Source organism: Chenopodium quinoa, unplaced genomic scaffold, assembly GCF_001683475.1.
Source record: "Chenopodium quinoa cultivar QQ74 unplaced genomic scaffold, ASM168347v1, whole genome shotgun sequence".
NCBI lineage: Eukaryota > Viridiplantae > Streptophyta > Magnoliopsida > Caryophyllales > Amaranthaceae > Chenopodium > Chenopodium quinoa.
In genome coordinates, this window is record NW_018745454.1 from 2,703,407 (window position 1) to 2,718,528 (window position 15,122).

General features: G+C 36.1%; 3 protein-coding genes and 1 non-coding gene across 6 annotated transcripts; 2 read left to right on the forward strand and 2 right to left on the reverse strand.

Annotated features, from left to right (window-relative positions):
• Positions 1–1,261: 1,261 nt before the first annotated feature.
• On the forward strand, positions 1,262–6,559 carry LOC110714059 (mechanosensitive ion channel protein 1, mitochondrial-like). Of its 3 annotated transcripts, none has more exons than XM_021892522.1 (8): positions 1,262–1,427; positions 2,081–2,508; positions 2,604–2,881; positions 3,598–3,698; positions 4,387–4,494; positions 4,818–5,039; positions 5,643–5,787; positions 6,199–6,559. In XM_021892522.1, exons 1-7 carry the CDS (start codon positions 1,347–1,349, stop codon positions 5,754–5,756), a joined length of 1,332 nt encoding a protein of 443 aa, XP_021748214.1. In that variant the 5' UTR covers positions 1,262–1,346; the 3' UTR covers positions 5,757–5,787; positions 6,199–6,559. The 3 variants fall into 3 exon arrangements, with proteins under 3 accessions (XP_021748214.1, XP_021748212.1, XP_021748213.1); XM_021892520.1 differs by having other exon boundaries at positions 1,311–1,427; positions 1,616–2,508; XM_021892521.1 differs by having other exon boundaries at positions 1,311–1,427; positions 1,616–2,508; positions 5,643–5,783.
• Positions 6,560–7,105: 546 nt separating this feature from the next.
• Positions 7,106–8,622, reverse strand: LOC110714525 (IAA-leucine resistant 2-like). Its single transcript, XM_021893057.1, has one exon. The coding sequence runs from the start codon at positions 8,382–8,384 to the stop codon at positions 7,410–7,412; it is 975 nt and encodes a 324-aa protein (XP_021748749.1). The 5' UTR covers positions 8,385–8,622; the 3' UTR covers positions 7,106–7,409.
• Positions 8,623–9,208: 586 nt separating this feature from the next.
• TRNAV-CAC lies at positions 9,209–9,282 on the forward strand. The gene has a single exon. It is a non-coding gene; the product is annotated as a tRNA-Val (tRNA).
• A 163-nt stretch (positions 9,283–9,445) lies between these two features.
• Positions 9,446–14,858, reverse strand: LOC110713972 (mitogen-activated protein kinase homolog MMK2-like). The gene is made up of 6 exons (XM_021892426.1): positions 14,548–14,858; positions 13,160–13,289; positions 12,515–12,652; positions 11,744–12,076; positions 10,617–10,800; positions 9,446–10,062 (listed from the first exon to the last, which is right to left on the reverse strand). Exons 1-6 carry the CDS (start codon positions 14,685–14,687, stop codon positions 9,887–9,889), a joined length of 1,101 nt encoding a protein of 366 aa, XP_021748118.1. The 5' UTR covers positions 14,688–14,858; the 3' UTR covers positions 9,446–9,886.
• Positions 14,859–15,122: the final 264 nt, after the last annotated feature.

Below are 15,122 nucleotides of genomic sequence, written 5' to 3' on the forward strand. Positions count from 1 at the left end.
TTTAAAAAATTTATAATTTTTTTTTGTCAATGAGAATTTTCATCCTTAATATTTTATAAATTTTCACATATCATAAGGGTCTGTTCATATTTACTTATTTTTAGTTCAGTTCAGTTCAGCTCAGTTGTTAATTTTTTGTTTTAGATGTTTTAGCATATTACAACGACAATAATAATAATAATAATAATAATAATAATAATAATAATTATTATTATTATTATTATTATTATAATTATTTTAAATTATATTCGTCGTTCAAAATGGTCACATGTTTTTTTATAGTTGGACTCATTGACAAAATGAGAGTACTACACAACAATTACTAGCTTTCATAATCGGTTAGTTTTTCGTCTTCTTCTTCTTCATTAAGTTGCTCCATTACCTCAGCATTTCTCTGAATTGACTCCCATATCTGATCAGTTATTTGGTTTCGTACAATATCCATAGCTGCTTTTTTGTTATCATCGTACATAGTATGATCTTCTGTTGGTCCCACGACTTCAACTTGGTGCGTGAATGGAATCCCTAGTTCATGTAAACGAACAAAATTGTGTAGAGTACAACAAGCAACGATTGACTACAGTAAAATATTGAAAAATACTTTTTATTTTTATGTATATATTTAAAATATAATTCACAAAAATTTAATAATTTAAAATACAGAGTTATTTTTAAAACACTTTTATATTTTTCACAATCCACTATATATATTATCATTATTTTTCATAAACATTTTCATATATTTTTATGCATTTTAATTTTTCAGTTCAGTTCAGCTCCAATCAGTTTAGTTCAGTTCAGTTCCAATCAGTGCAGTTCAGTTCAGCTTAGTTCAGTAAATATGAACAGGCCATAAGATAGTCACAACACGACCCAACGTCCCAACCCCATATCTAATTATGTTGCGTCGTGTCATGCCTAATTTAAAGTCTGAGAGGTTGTTATATACATCGTGTACCGTACATTCATGTGTATTTTGTACTAATTTTGATGATTGTTTTTCATTAATCATACCTTAAATTAGTTGGGTGTACGATATACCCAAATATATATAACAAATTCTATTCAACTCTATATTCACTAATTTTACCTTACTTCGACAAAACCCACGCCACAAGTATAAAAACGTGCCATGTCATATCGTGTCGTTATTTTACCCTTAGCAAGGCCAGCTTGGCCCAATGCCGTCTTTACCATATCTACGAGTTGAGGAATACTTATCAGCCCAACAAATGACTTCGGACATCAAGCCTCTATTTTCTTCTTTCGCAAAACTTGATTGAAATACCAACACGCGTTCTGTGCTGCATATCAGCTTCATTTTGACTTGACGAACCAGAAAAAGAATGGCTCCCCACGACATCCTCCATAGATTGAATTCAAGCTTCTTTCAAGAATCCATCCATTCTTCTGAACCATCAAAACAGGTATCAATTATTCGTTATATGCTTGTTTGTACTTTGAAATTCCATCATCAAATCAAATGCAACGCTTAGGAAATTACCCAGATAATTTATCTTGATCTTTCCCTTTGTAATGCTGAAATTTCTCCATTATATTTGTTTGGGTGTTGCTTAATTTGAGTACCCTAATTGTTTATCTTTTTAATTTGCAGTTTTGAAGTGGGTAATTTTGGTGGGTTTTTGTTCAAGTTTTGTGTTATTGCTGGAATTGGTCAGAAACTAGATAATCTTGTGAACTTCGGTTAGTGATAATGGCGAGAATTTTGTCTTCGAAGTTGAAATCGCTTTCTGGGTCTGTTTTTTCTTCACCAAAATCAATGTCATCTTGGTTGAATTATGCTTATATGAATAATATGAGAACTGGTGATCATGTTCATGTTAGACCCATTGTTGGTTATATGGGTCACACTAATCACACTGATACTCATAGTAGTATGTTGAGTTTTGAGCCTAGAGCTTGTGCTCAGCTGTGTAAACCCAATTATGGCTCAGCATTTTCACCCACATTGTCGAGTTACCGGGTTTTGAGTAGCTTCCCTTTAACATCTATGTCGGGTTTCCTGTCATATTCGTCGTTCAGTGGTAGTAAAGGGGATAATAAGGGTCTTGATGTTCAGGAAGCTTCTAAAATTGGAGATGCAAGTGTTGGTGGAGGTGGTGATGGGACAGTTGGGAATTCTGAGTGGGTTGATAAACTTAAGGATGTATGGAAATCTGTTGTAGATGCAGCTAATGTCACTGCGCAAAAGGCTAAGGAAGCCTCTGATGAGTTAACTCCTTATGCGCAGCAAGTGTTGGATTCTCATCCATACCTGAATGATGTTTTGGTACCTGTTGGTGGTACAATCACTGCTGCTTTACTGGCATGGCTGGTCATGCCAAGTATTTTGAGGAAATTGCACAATTATACTAACCGAGGATCGGCTGCTTTGCTGTCTGGAACTGGAAGCATATTTGCTATTAGTGTACCATACGAGAAGAGTGCTTGGGGTGCATTAGAGAATCCACTACGCCTTCTGACAACTGTTATGGCGTTTTCTGAAATGTCAGTGGTATTGCTTACATATTATTCTTGGATTTTGTTTGTCACATCATGTTTACTCAGATAAATTAAACAATACAGCTTCTGTGGATATGCAGATGCCATTTGATTGCTCCAGATGCTGTTACATCCCAGCTGATTGGTCAGCTTTGGAAAGGGGCATTTGCCTTTTCATTTGTATGGTTTGTGCAACGATGGAAGACTAATTTGTTTGCCCGTGCCATGGCTTCTGAACAACTTCAACTGCTTGATCGTGAAAGGTTGCTTACTTTGGACAAAATTTCCTCTGTTGGCCTTATTGCCGTTGGAATTATGGCTTTAGCAGAAGCATCTGGTGTGGCTGTTCAGTCTATTATTACCGTTGGTGGTATTGGGGGTGAGTATTCCAAATTTCTAAACTATGTTCTATTCTTTTTTTACATGTTTTGTTCTGAACATTAACTTCCAGTGTCACAATATGAGCCTTATGATAGTATAGATTCATAAAGGGCAAAATGAAGGCACCTATTGCTCTTTTTAGATCATATGCCTGTATGTGACTTATTCACCATACTGCATGTTAGGCATCTCCATGCCAGATCTTGTTCAGACTGTAACATATTAATTCTCATTCAAATCGAGTTGTGATAATCACTTTGATAGAATTATCTTTTAGGGTGATGTGGATCTTTTTTTTTTGTGTCAATGGCATGGTGAGGAGAGGGCAGGACCAAAAACTGTGGGAGGAATACAGATGAAAGAAACATTCTCAAGCTCTTCTGTGCTCTATGCTTAATCAAGCCAGTTCTAGTGAGAAACACTTTAGTGACCTTGCTTTTCGCAATAGGTGGATGGCTCTTTTGGTTTAAGTTTCCACTTCAATGCCTTAAGAAGAAGAAATTATAGGATTATAAAATTCTTGGGCCATAGTTTCTGCAGCACTCTACCAAATTGCCGAAATCTTATCTTTGCCACTTAATAAAGTTTGCATTTATCTACTTGTTATCCTATCATCCTGTGCCTAACTTATCATAGTTTAAAGTCTGCCAATTATCATATTGGCCACTCAAGTGTGTTTGTGAATTAATTTTTCTTCTGTTCTTCTCTGTCCAGGAGTGGCTACTGCTTTTGCATCAAAGGACATCCTTGGTAATGTGCTTAGTGGCTTGTCTATCCAGTTCTCAAAGCCATTTTCAATTAGAGATACCATTAAGTTATGCTGCCTAATCTCTCTTTCAGTTTATTAGTAGCAAAATAAAACTTCTTGTCTGATCATTACCCATCCCCTGGTTTTAGCAATGCCTTTTAGTTATGTTAATGGGTCCTGCATATGTTTTTGATGTGACTGCATTGATTTTACCCCCTTCTGTTTGCTGAAAGTAGTTCATCAAAGTTCAGGGTCTTTGTTATGTGGTTTGAAGGGTAGCATGCTGTTGGTTATGGCCCCTTTTTCTTCAGTTTAATAGCCTGCGTTTGGTACGCAAACTGGTATGGGGGTTGGAATCAGGAATGAAACCATAGTGGTATGGGTTTGGAACTTGATTCTTAATACCGTATGTTTGGTATGCTTATGGAATGCAATATTTTCTTTTATTTGATACCTAAAAGTATGGGAATGAGCCAAACCCACCTCCCCCCCAAGGTTTCTAAACCCCATACCTTGGGGGTTTGAAACTCTTAAAATCATAAAACAAACATAAGGTATGGGTTTAAACCATTCTAAACCCATACCTTATAACTTAATTATGTGAACCAAACGCCCCCTTGTTGGGTTTATTCAGCTGTAGACCTGTAATCATTTTTTCCCCTGTTAATTTCTCCTTTTGTGAGTGGGTTTCTTATGTAGCTTGGTTTATTTATGTCTCCCTCATGGCCTCATCTGTGGTTTTTAATTTTTTGCAGGCTGGATCTATAGAAGGTCAAGTTGTGGAGATGGGTTTGACTACTACATCATTATTGAATGTTGAAAAGTTTCCAGTAATAGTTCCGAATTCTATTTTTTCCAACCAGGTGAAAGCTTTTCTGCCTCTAAGCTCTATGCCTCTATAGCTCTTTCAAAAATTTACAGTCACTTTTTTCTTGACTGCTAGTTTGCATTAGTGAATCATTCTTGCAGTTTGCATTAGTGAATCATTCTTGCTCCTCTGCAGTTTGAATTTTTTAATTTACCCTTGGGGAACTAAGTGCATTTTACTGATTGTCCCATCAACATCTTAATTGCGCTTAATTTTATTATACAGATCCTGAATATAAATTGATTATTATCATGGATCTTGATTGCAATGGTACTTGTATATGTTTTGTTTACTTTGGGTCATTGTCACATTTGGCAGGTCATTGTGAACAAGTCTCGAGCTGGGTGGCGTGCTTTTATCAGTAAAATCCCTCTGCAGTTCAGTAATATGGAAAAAATTCCCCAGGTTTCAGCTGACATAAAGTCAATGCTAGATTCATATCCAAAAGTTTTCTTGGAACGTGAGGCTCCTTACTGCTACCTTTCTCGCATTGAGAATTCGTATGCTGAACTGACTCTTGGATGCAATCTCCAACAGCTGGTACTTTCCCTGTGCACTAATTTGCATACACTTTTCTACAGAAAATATAATTTATATTTAAGATTTACGTTAATATTACCTAACCAATAGAGCATCTGGTGGTTGTGAAGTTGTGATCATTGAAGCTGGCGGAATTGTTGCTAAAAATGTTTCTAATTTACTTTTAGCAAAAGGTTTATACGGCGTCTCTTGAGTACTATAGTTAAAATTATCAGGTTTCTGCTCCTGTTATTGCCAGTATAGCAAAAATTTGTTTTACGTATTCCAATACACGCTTTTGATTTCTTGGTCCATTGGATTTACTTTTTGTTTATTAAGGTTCATATTATGTTAAGACATAGATCCAATGACTGATAAGTTTGAGTTCTTTAGTGCTTGAAATTTATGACAGTTTATTACATTCACCTAGGCTTATACATCATCATAGTACATGTTCGGGGTGATGGCTTCTTGTAATGGCAAGGGTTTCATTTTAGTTTCTCTCCTATACATTATTTGATTATTTCCTAGATAGACATTTCTTACTTTTCTTCTCTGCAGGTGTTTCTTCCTTGTTTGTCAGATTTGAATTGATATATATTTACCTTTTTCTGGTGATTGTAGAGCAAAGCAGAGAGGTATTCCACGGAACAAGATATCCTGTTAAAGTGCATCCAGATCATTCAGCAGCACGGTGTTTTGTTGGGCACTACACAGCAAGAACTGATAAGCCAGTGATTTTTTTCAGATTGAAACATCCAGCACGTAGGTTTGCCCATCTGACCTTATTAGTCCCCAGTTCAGGCATTAAACTTGATACTTGAACTTCAAACTATGGTCCCTTTTTTTCATCTTCATATATACTGTGCTCATTGATATCCGTAAGATATTATTAGCCATGTTCATGTCCTAGCTGGTTTGAGTTAGACTAACATACTATCTAGCATTAGTCTTGACTGTCTGAAATTCCCAATACTAAAATACTCCTTGGACATTTGAAAATAGTATGGAGAGATTATCTTTTTACAAGCAATGCTAAAGACTGCAAATACTCGTTTTCCTAGCTAAATGTTCAGTATTAAACCTGTTCAGGAAAAGCCTATTTCTTACAATTCGTATTTCAGCTGTCCTTTTATTTTTTCTATTACTAATAAAGTTGTGGTATTTTGGATGATGGTAGTTCGTTCTCTACTCGTCTTCACCATCAAAGACATACAAGGCATGACACACCAAAGGTGATTACTATAACTTCTCTTGTTCCAGCTGTACGAGTCAGGGTGGAATTCAACGCTAGAAAATTTCCAAATTCATGAAGGAGCAAATCTATGTTAAGTACGTTACACTGCTGCTTCATATTACAGAATACTGTTCAAAAATTAGGAAAATTTTGACTCTTGTTAGAAATTTTGGTTGTATGTTATCATCATAGAAACTGCATCAGTTTGTTAATACTTCGTAGTTGGTTTAAATCAAAGAATGGTGGATTGTGGAGGCCTTTGTGCTATCTCAGAATGTAGATTGGAATTTCATCTTTATTTCTATTTTAATGATCCTCTTCTCCCATGACCCCCCCTCCCCCCAAATACAAGTTTTGGTTGAGAAATTTTACTTTATTTTTTACTAGACTTCAATAGCTACCCCTAAAAAAAGCTAATCGTCGACTAGAAAGTATACTAATGTAGTCAAGTGCTGAAACAACAGTTTCCAATTCTTATGACAGTGTACATAGGTGGCATTATAAGAAATTAGGATTTATTCATTGTTGGTTACATAGTACTCCTGTCATCTTTGAATATCAGGCCACATTTGGTTTGGGGTCAATTTTAAACTTAAAGTCTCTATTAGTTTGATATAGTCTTGTTTGGAAATTTTAGTCAGGAGTATCAATATAAAGCAATATAGGAAAGTTTATATTTTGACTGGTTACAGTTGGATAGTGACTTATTATGTATGCAGGAATTACAATCGATTTCTGTCCTAAATAATACTCCCTCCGTCCCTTAATACAATGCCTCTTTTGAGTATTTATTCCTCACATAGTAAAGAGAAAGAGGCATTGTATTAAGGGACGGAGGGAGTAAGGACTAATGGAGAAATGATAATTTTCATAGAGTCGATTGATAGGCAAGAACAGTTCTTGATCTCTTGGAGGTCAATCAGATTAGTAAAGTCGTTTTCTTTCTGAAAAGAATACACTCTACTTGGTAGAATGGAAATTCTTACAGCATCAAACTGCTTAATATAATTCTGAAATTTTGCTGGTGAAACTAGGGTGATATCCACCACACTACCTAGACTTTGTTGTGGAGACAAGTTTGAGCAACTGAACTAAAACAGAAGTTACAGAACAAAGATTAAAAAACTGACATAGGCAAAATCAAAGATGGTTGATCATTCCTTATATTTCATGAGCCTCTTGACGCATCTTGAGAGAGAAAGGTAAGAAGAGTCATCAACCTCTGATTTTGCTATAGGGCGAAATGCCCAGAACGGACCTGACCCGACAGGGTGTCCAAACTGACTAAGGTAGGGATGGCCATTGAACATCTGGATATGCGTTTGAGCCAGAGCAACCAAGGCCTCAGTGTGTGGATTTGGGTTGGTGACTGTAGTGGTGAGGCGGAGAGCAAAGGGAAAGAGGGCTCTCTTATCAGCTGAGTGGCAAGGGGTGATCATCTTGGTAGCAGGGGGCTGCATAACACAGACATACTGGTTGGCATTTACTCCATGGGGGGTGCAGTCGGCCAGAGTCCCTGAACCAGTGAAGTATTTTGCCACGGTTGCAGCAACAGCCTTGACTTGATGAAACCAAGCCATGGAATTATTCATGTGCAAAAAGTTGGCTATAGGACGAAGATTATCGTTAGCATGAGTGGTGGGAAAGTCGAAGTTATGATAGCTATCAGCAAATGACTTGTTCAGACTCTTGTCAGCTTCACAGGGATACTGCAGACCTGGGGAGCAAAGAGCATATTTCTCAAAATCAGACCATTCATTGAGAGGTGGAAAACTATAGTATCCAAAAACCTTAGTTTGGTTTCCGGCTTCCTGAACGGGGATGTGCTTTCCCAGAGAAGGAATCATCTGGGGGTCACCGTTAATTAGGAGGTTCAGATCCTCCAGAAGAGCGATAATCCCAGGTATGTTGGGGAGAAAGAAGGCGCTGTTACTGCTGCTGGTGCAGGTGATCCCACGCATAAAGGAGTTACGGCGTTTGGGGCCAGCACGAGATGGAATACTGGGGTAGACCAGACCATAACTATTTTTCATGATTTGTATCTCCGAAGAGCAGAGAGTTTTGAAATGAGGAAGACGGGGAGCTGCCACTGGAAGAGATTCCAGGGGGTGGCGGTCCAGAAAATGCATCAAGAATTGGTGCTGCTCAGAGCTACAAGTAAAAAGAGGATAAAGATGAGTTTATACTCAGTACGGAATACTTTGTAATTCGTATGATAAGTATTTCCAACTTATGAGTAGCAAAGAAGAAAAGGGGTGTTTGGAAATTTGGATAGTCAAGCATTGGAAACACATGCATAATAATGCATTAGAAGCTCAGCAACCAACTATATACTTAACAATAACTTCACAAGTATAGTTATTATAATGTAATTGGGACAGACTGTTGTCTTTCTTGTAATGCCTCTTGGCTTCCTTATTCCAAAAATTACCCAAAAAAATAATAATAATCGTAAGTACCGGTAATTAGATGTTTGTATTCTTATTGTGATCAAACTTTGATAATTTATTTTTGTCGAAATATATCTAATACTACCTTCATTAAATACACAAACTTTTAAATAAAACGGATGTTCAGTAAATTACTAAACATCCGTTATAAGGTGACAATAAAATGTGCAAAAGTTACACTAAAACGCACAAAAGTTACCGTGACATATATAAGAGTTATTTATGCTTTATTGATAAATTTGACAAAAGTGACACTAAATTTGACAAAAGTGACTAAATCTGACAAAAGTGTACCCGATGTACAGTAAATTACTGAAAACCGAGTGTATACAAAAGTTTTCCAATGAAATATCAATTGCAACTTTGAGTATTATTTGTGTGATATAAAATATTCTAAAATTACAACTACTCCTATTTTACAATCAACGTGATTATAAGACTTTTAGTCTGCTTCAATGAAATGAGCGTAATTAGTCTCTTGTGTTTAGAATAAAAGCATCAACGTCTGGGTGGTGTAGTCGGTTATCACGCTAGTCTCACACACTAGAGGTCCCCGGTTCGAACCCGGGCTCAGACATCTTTTTTAAGAAGATTTTTTTGCCTCTCTTGATTTGCTGGTATACTACACAGTAATTGACTACTGATTTTCATTGTTATCGGACGTAGAGAGGACAGCAAAATAAGAGGAGGATTCTGGAAATGCAAAGTGACATACAGTTGACAATATCGAGCTTATAGGATACTCATATGGAAAAATGTGAGATGATATTAATGATACATAGACCTCATACAATCTAGAGTCAAATATTATGTAATAGCGCATTTTGAATCAATTCAATACAACAAGATGCTACATCATCCAACAAGACAGAAAAAAAAAATCCACATTCCTAAGGTAATAAGGTATAAAGCAATCGTCTTTAATAGTGAAAGACGGAAAGTGGTATATAATCTGGCAATATACAGGAGAATCGTGCTGTATGTACATGCTTTTTTCCGTGGCATTCAAAGGAATCTCCATAGATTTTATGGTAAGCTGTGATTTACCACAAAATCTACTATTATAAGCAATTTACATTCTGCTATTCTTCAGAACAAAGAGGGCATTATACCACTGTTTATCACCGTGTCACGTTTCACTTTCATCGTCTCTTGAAAGAAAGTCACTTCTGGTACAACAATTAACGAATGAGGGGGTCTGGATTGAATGACACAGACTCCCTCCAAATGAGCTCTTTGATGTTCTCTTCAGTGAAAGATGGCTGCTCAAAATCAAAACTGAATGGCTGGGGACAAACAGGTTCCTCGTTGATGTCGTGTAGAGGGGCAAGGTATGGATGGCAAAGTGCCTCGTGAACTGAACAAAATCAGAGAAAAAGCATTAAATTGGTATTCAACAAATACTGGTATGAATTCAAAGACAAGAGCTAAACTAAGCCAAGCTGCCTCAAGAAGGCCTAACCAGGAAACAGGCCATACTAATTTTTCTCATCCTACCCTCCCTTTGAAGCGAAAGTGCGAAACTAACCACTCCTACATCAGCCTTCTCTACAGTCTGCCAGCTTGTGATCTGTCTTCCCTCACTTTTTCTTCCTTTCTCTCTCAATTTGTCTGTCTTTTTGACTGATTAATAACGCAAGCCATTAACCAATTTCCAAGTTCTACTCAACCTCCCTTTCCTAATCTCTTGCACATGCACACTCCATCCTGCCTTTTCCTTCCCGATCCCATGGCAAAACCCAAGTAAACCTAACCTGCACCTTAAACCTCAGCTAAACCTGACAAGGCTCAAGCTCAACTCAACTCGAATAAGCCTCTAGCTTACAAGTCACTGAGCAATCCAAATCATTTTTTCTCCAACGAATAGTTATATATTTTATTCACAATGATAATTTTCTTAAATCATGATACCTGTAATACGCTTGCTGGGATCAAAGACTAGCATTTTTTCCAGCAAATCAATAGCCAGCGGAGAAGCATTTGGAAATTTAACAGAGAATTGTTGCCTTGGATATTGAGGAAGCTGCCTAACATATCTTTTAGCATTGTCACTGTGTAGGAATTCTATACTGGAGTCATCAGGTGAACCTATGAGCTGCCAAGAGACAAAAGAGCCATTACAAATTTGTCAAGACTTTCCAAATTGTGACAATTCAGGGACTTCAGACAATCAAGACCACAAAGGAGAATAAATGGGGGATACTTGAATAAGCAAATAACAAAGTGACATTTATTTGATAAGATAAATTACTATATGATGGTCCTTAAATCATCTAATAACAATTTTTTAACCATGGATTAGTATGGACTAAAACAAACCTCTCACACTGTTAATTCAGTAGGAGTATATGGTATGCGGTGGAACACACCGCTAACTAGTAAATCAAGGGGGGCATTGATGCAGCCTCTTTGCAATCATTGGGATACAGCCCCTCGGTTTTTTTAAAGGTATGGCTGCAGATATAAGTCAGTACTCTCAGTGCACCAACCTAGGTGGGAGCTTTGTTGAAGACATTGGCATAACGGGTAGAATGATATGGTGAATTGACTAACAAAATAACATTATTATACAGTAATGGGTTATAACACCAGACCAACAGGACAACTGAGGAAAACTATAATTTTAACAAAACTTCTTTGCCAACCGATCTCAGTACATGATAAGCATGTATAAACATAGAATTTACAGGAGTTCTCATCTTTTCCTGCCAATTTTCAGTCAAAAATCCACCTATCCAGACAATATCCTGTTTGATGAGGCTACATTTATCTTGGATTCACAAGAGAAATATGTTTGAAATCTCACAAGTCAGACTAGTACTACAGTTTTTCCGGGGGTTACAAGCAATTACTGTACTGTATCCTACTAGGCTGTCATTGAGTAGAATGAGAAAAAAAAAAAAAAAAGTAGTGAGACTGTTAGCAGTGTAGTCAAGGGATAAAGATGACCCAAAAAAAAAGTTCTCCGACTTCATGCTAATAGAAGAAATTACATTCTTATGACGGGCAATATCAATATTTTAAACATAAAAACCTACCTCAGTAACAAGTTTCAGCTGATGAACATAATCTCTTCCGGGAAAAAGGGGTTCTCTGGTCATGATTTCCCCAAGTATACATCCAACAGACCAAATATCAATTGCAGCAGTGTACTCGGAACAGTTTAGAAGCAATTCTGGAGCTCGATACCACCGAGTGACAACATACTCGGTCATGAAATCGGTTTCTGAAGTTGTTCTTGCAAGTCCAAAGTCTCCAATCTTAAGGTCACAGTTTGCATTCATTAGCAAATTGCTAGGTTTCAGATCACGGTGCAGCACACCAGCCGAGTGAATGTACTTCAAGCCTCGTAAAATTTGATAGAGAAAATACTGTGAAAAAATTTGACCATCAATCATTTGTTAGGCACCAAATTCAAAGTAGCAAGCATGCAGGAAAAGACGACTAAAAGATGAGCAAAAGGATATATTATGACCCTCAATCATTTCTATCAAAGGATACAGAAAAAGGCCAAGAAAAAAACAAGCCAATGCTTTTCAAACATCAAGCTTTTGTTGGCTTTAATCTTTTCACTTAGAATAATACAGACAAAACAGCCTTTCAACTAGAAAGTATTTTAAGCTAAGACAGCCAAACTCCACATTTTCCTCTTATGAGAGACATGGGAGACTGGGAGTGAAATTATATTATTCATCAACAAAGTTAAAGCTAGACACAAGCGTTCAACTTTAGATTGATTATTGACTAAGAAAGGTTTTGTTCATTAAACTAATAATTTCAAAAACATCTATAACTTCATACAAACATACCCGACAATGATCATCTGTTAACTGTTGGTTGGATCGTATTATTTGGTGAAGATCAGTATCCATCAGTTCATGAACCATGTATACATCATTGAAGTTCTCTTTCTGTGGAGGTCGTATTATGTCCCGGATGGAGATAACCTGTGCTACGACGAAAAGTAACCGATTAGAAGATAACATTGAAACTCACAACTAATAAAATCTCCTACAATCAATAGGAGTCATAAACTCCTCAACAAAAAATAAAATAATAAATATACTTAAATAAAAAGTAGAATCATATAACAATGCACATGAGTTCAAATTCTAAATGTCATATTGATTATCTTCTTTTAGATGATTTAAAGTACTTGTTTGAAATGCTTCGGTGTAGTGGGGTTTCAAATCAATGCAGTAAAGTCTATGCAAAAAGAATCTAAACAATATGTTTTTGCAATAAGAGATTCCAACTCATAATATTGATGCATGGCCTTTGAGTTTTGGAGCAAAGAAAACTGAAAAGTGAAATGTTTATGTTTGGTAAGTTGCAACAAGCAAGAAAATGTGCTACCTATACCATCAAAATTTCATGGTTATGAAAAAGGGATAATAATATTAATATATATACCTTAAAATCACCATTACAAAACACTGAATAATAAAACTTACATTGTCATGATTCATGTGACGAAGAAGTTTGATTTCACGGAGTATTCTTTTGGCATCAATTCTGTTATGAAATGCATTGCTGACCTTCTTGATTGCAACTTCTTCCTGTGTTTCTGAATTGACAGCAGCACTGAGAAAATGAAAGAATCAATTTGACCATCATTGATTAGTAAACAACTACAAACACATCTGTAGTAGCAATAGGCTAGCTTAAGTATCAAAAGCACAGAAGCTCAATAATATAAGCAAGCAAAAGCAAGAGTAAAGCCTAAGAGACCACTAAATCATGATGGTATCTGATTCTTATAAACACATAAGATCAAATGCAAAGCAACTCCTGCGTAGTTTATCAGTAGAGTCTTTAACAACAAACAGCAGTTGATGGTGTAAACTTATGTGAAAATTAAGAGGTTTTACTTAGCATTCTTTGGAATGTCCAGTCTTTAACAGCCAAATACAAAGTACGGAGTAATAACTACAAGAAAAAAAAAACCTTGAATCTACAAAATCATATACTTAATACAACTGAAACCTGAGATACGACGATGAATACAGAAAGTTACAATTTTAGGCTGTATTTTCCCACTTAATCTACTTTTTTTTTCCATTTTCCTTTGAGTGATTAATATAAACTGATTTCAAAATATAAATTAGTTGAGTTGAAAAGCTTTTTCATAGAGAAGAGAATATTTTCTTTAGTCAAAGAAAAAATGCACATTTTCCTTCAACTCCTCAATTCAACATCTTCCTGACTTCCTCCTCTCCTCCCCTACATTTCTTCCCCATCTTCTCGGAACCACCCTTCTTCCTATAATTTCCTCTCTAACCTATCTAATAAAGAACTAACAAAAGGAAATTGATAAAAAGAAAAATCTCCACAAATATTAAATTTCTACAAAAAATTTAAGTTATGCTCAAGATGTTTTCTTTTAAACTAACACAGCCTACTCAATGTATCTCCCACCAAACAAAACATAGTCAAAATAGTCACATACTTCGTACTACAATATTCACAATGCATATGCGGATATGGCAACTAGCTTCGTTACTCAAGTCCCATGACTATTGAGGCGGATCAAATCCCGTCTACATCATTGCCCTTTTAAGAATTATATTCATTACAATTCATATAGTACCTCATTTCAATATCATCTACTAATTGATCAAACAGATCAAGCTTATAATCAATGATCACTCGCTTATTTTTTATACTTCATAATACAAAACACCCACAAAATTCAACTAACAACAACGCCTTAGTCCCAAAATGATTTGGGTTCGGCTAACATCAATCGTCATAAGTAACTGGACTCACAAAATTCAACTAACATTTAACAAAATATTAGGTATAATTAGAATAAAATCAGAAAAACGAGAAGAAAACTAACCAGACAATACCATAAGCGCCACGACCAACAGGGCGAAGAGGAGGAACATACTTACTAGAAACTTCGAAAACGTTTCCGTACAGATTGTACTGTACATACCTTCCTCCATGAGTGGGTGTTCCTCTCAAGTTCTGCTCCATTTTGATGGGGTTTTTAAGCTATTTAGAGGAGAGAGAAAGAAAGTTTGATGGGAGTTTTAGATAATTGGAGGAGAGAGAGAGAGAGAGAGATAATTTGATGGGTTTTCAGAGGAATTAATAGAGAGAGTGAAATGGGTGTTGTTGGGTGATGGTGGAAGGTTGACATTTCTAAAGAGAATAGGAGACCATTATATTACTTATTACTTGGAGAAGGTGACAGGAAGAGTCATTAACTCACTATGGTCAAAGACATATTCTTGTACTCTAACTATTACTCTTTTCTTAAGGTTTATTTTCATTGACTGAATTCAGTTGAATTGAACTGAATTGAAATGAATATTTTATAAGAGAAGGAAATTAGGAGTTGAACTGAGCTGAACTGCTGAATTTCAACGTATAAGAACAGACCCTTAGGTGTAAATGAACGCGGCTCAT

What these genes read in the sequence shown, in the direction of transcription:
- LOC110714059 (XM_021892520.1), top strand. Translation starts at nt 1,715, where the DNA reads ATGGCGAGAATTTTGTCTTCGAAGTTGAAATCGCTTTCTGGGTCTGTT. An exon ending in GTTATGGCGTTTTCTGAAAT is followed by an intron (nt 2,509 to 2,603) that starts GTCAGTGGTATT and finishes GTGGATATGCAG; the next exon opens with ATGCCATTTGATTGCTCCAG. An exon ending in ATTCTATTTTTTCCAACCAG is followed by an intron (nt 4,495 to 4,817) that starts GTGAAAGCTTTT and finishes CACATTTGGCAG; the next exon opens with GTCATTGTGAACAAGTCTCG.
- LOC110714525 (XM_021893057.1), bottom strand. Translation starts at nt 8,384, where the DNA reads ATGCATTTTCTGGACCGCCACCCCCTGGAATCTCTTCCAGTGGCAGCT.
- LOC110713972 (XM_021892426.1), bottom strand. Translation starts at nt 14,687, where the DNA reads ATGGAGCAGAACTTGAGAGGAACACCCACTCATGGAGGAAGGTATGTA. An exon ending in GGCGCTTATGGTATTGTCTG is followed by an intron (nt 13,290 to 14,547) that starts GTTAGTTTTCTT and finishes TCATTTTCTCAG; the next exon opens with TGCTGCTGTCAATTCAGAAA. An exon ending in TCCCAGCAAGCGTATTACAG is followed by an intron (nt 10,063 to 10,616) that starts GTATCATGATTT and finishes GATTTTGTTCAG; the next exon opens with TTCACGAGGCACTTTGCCAT.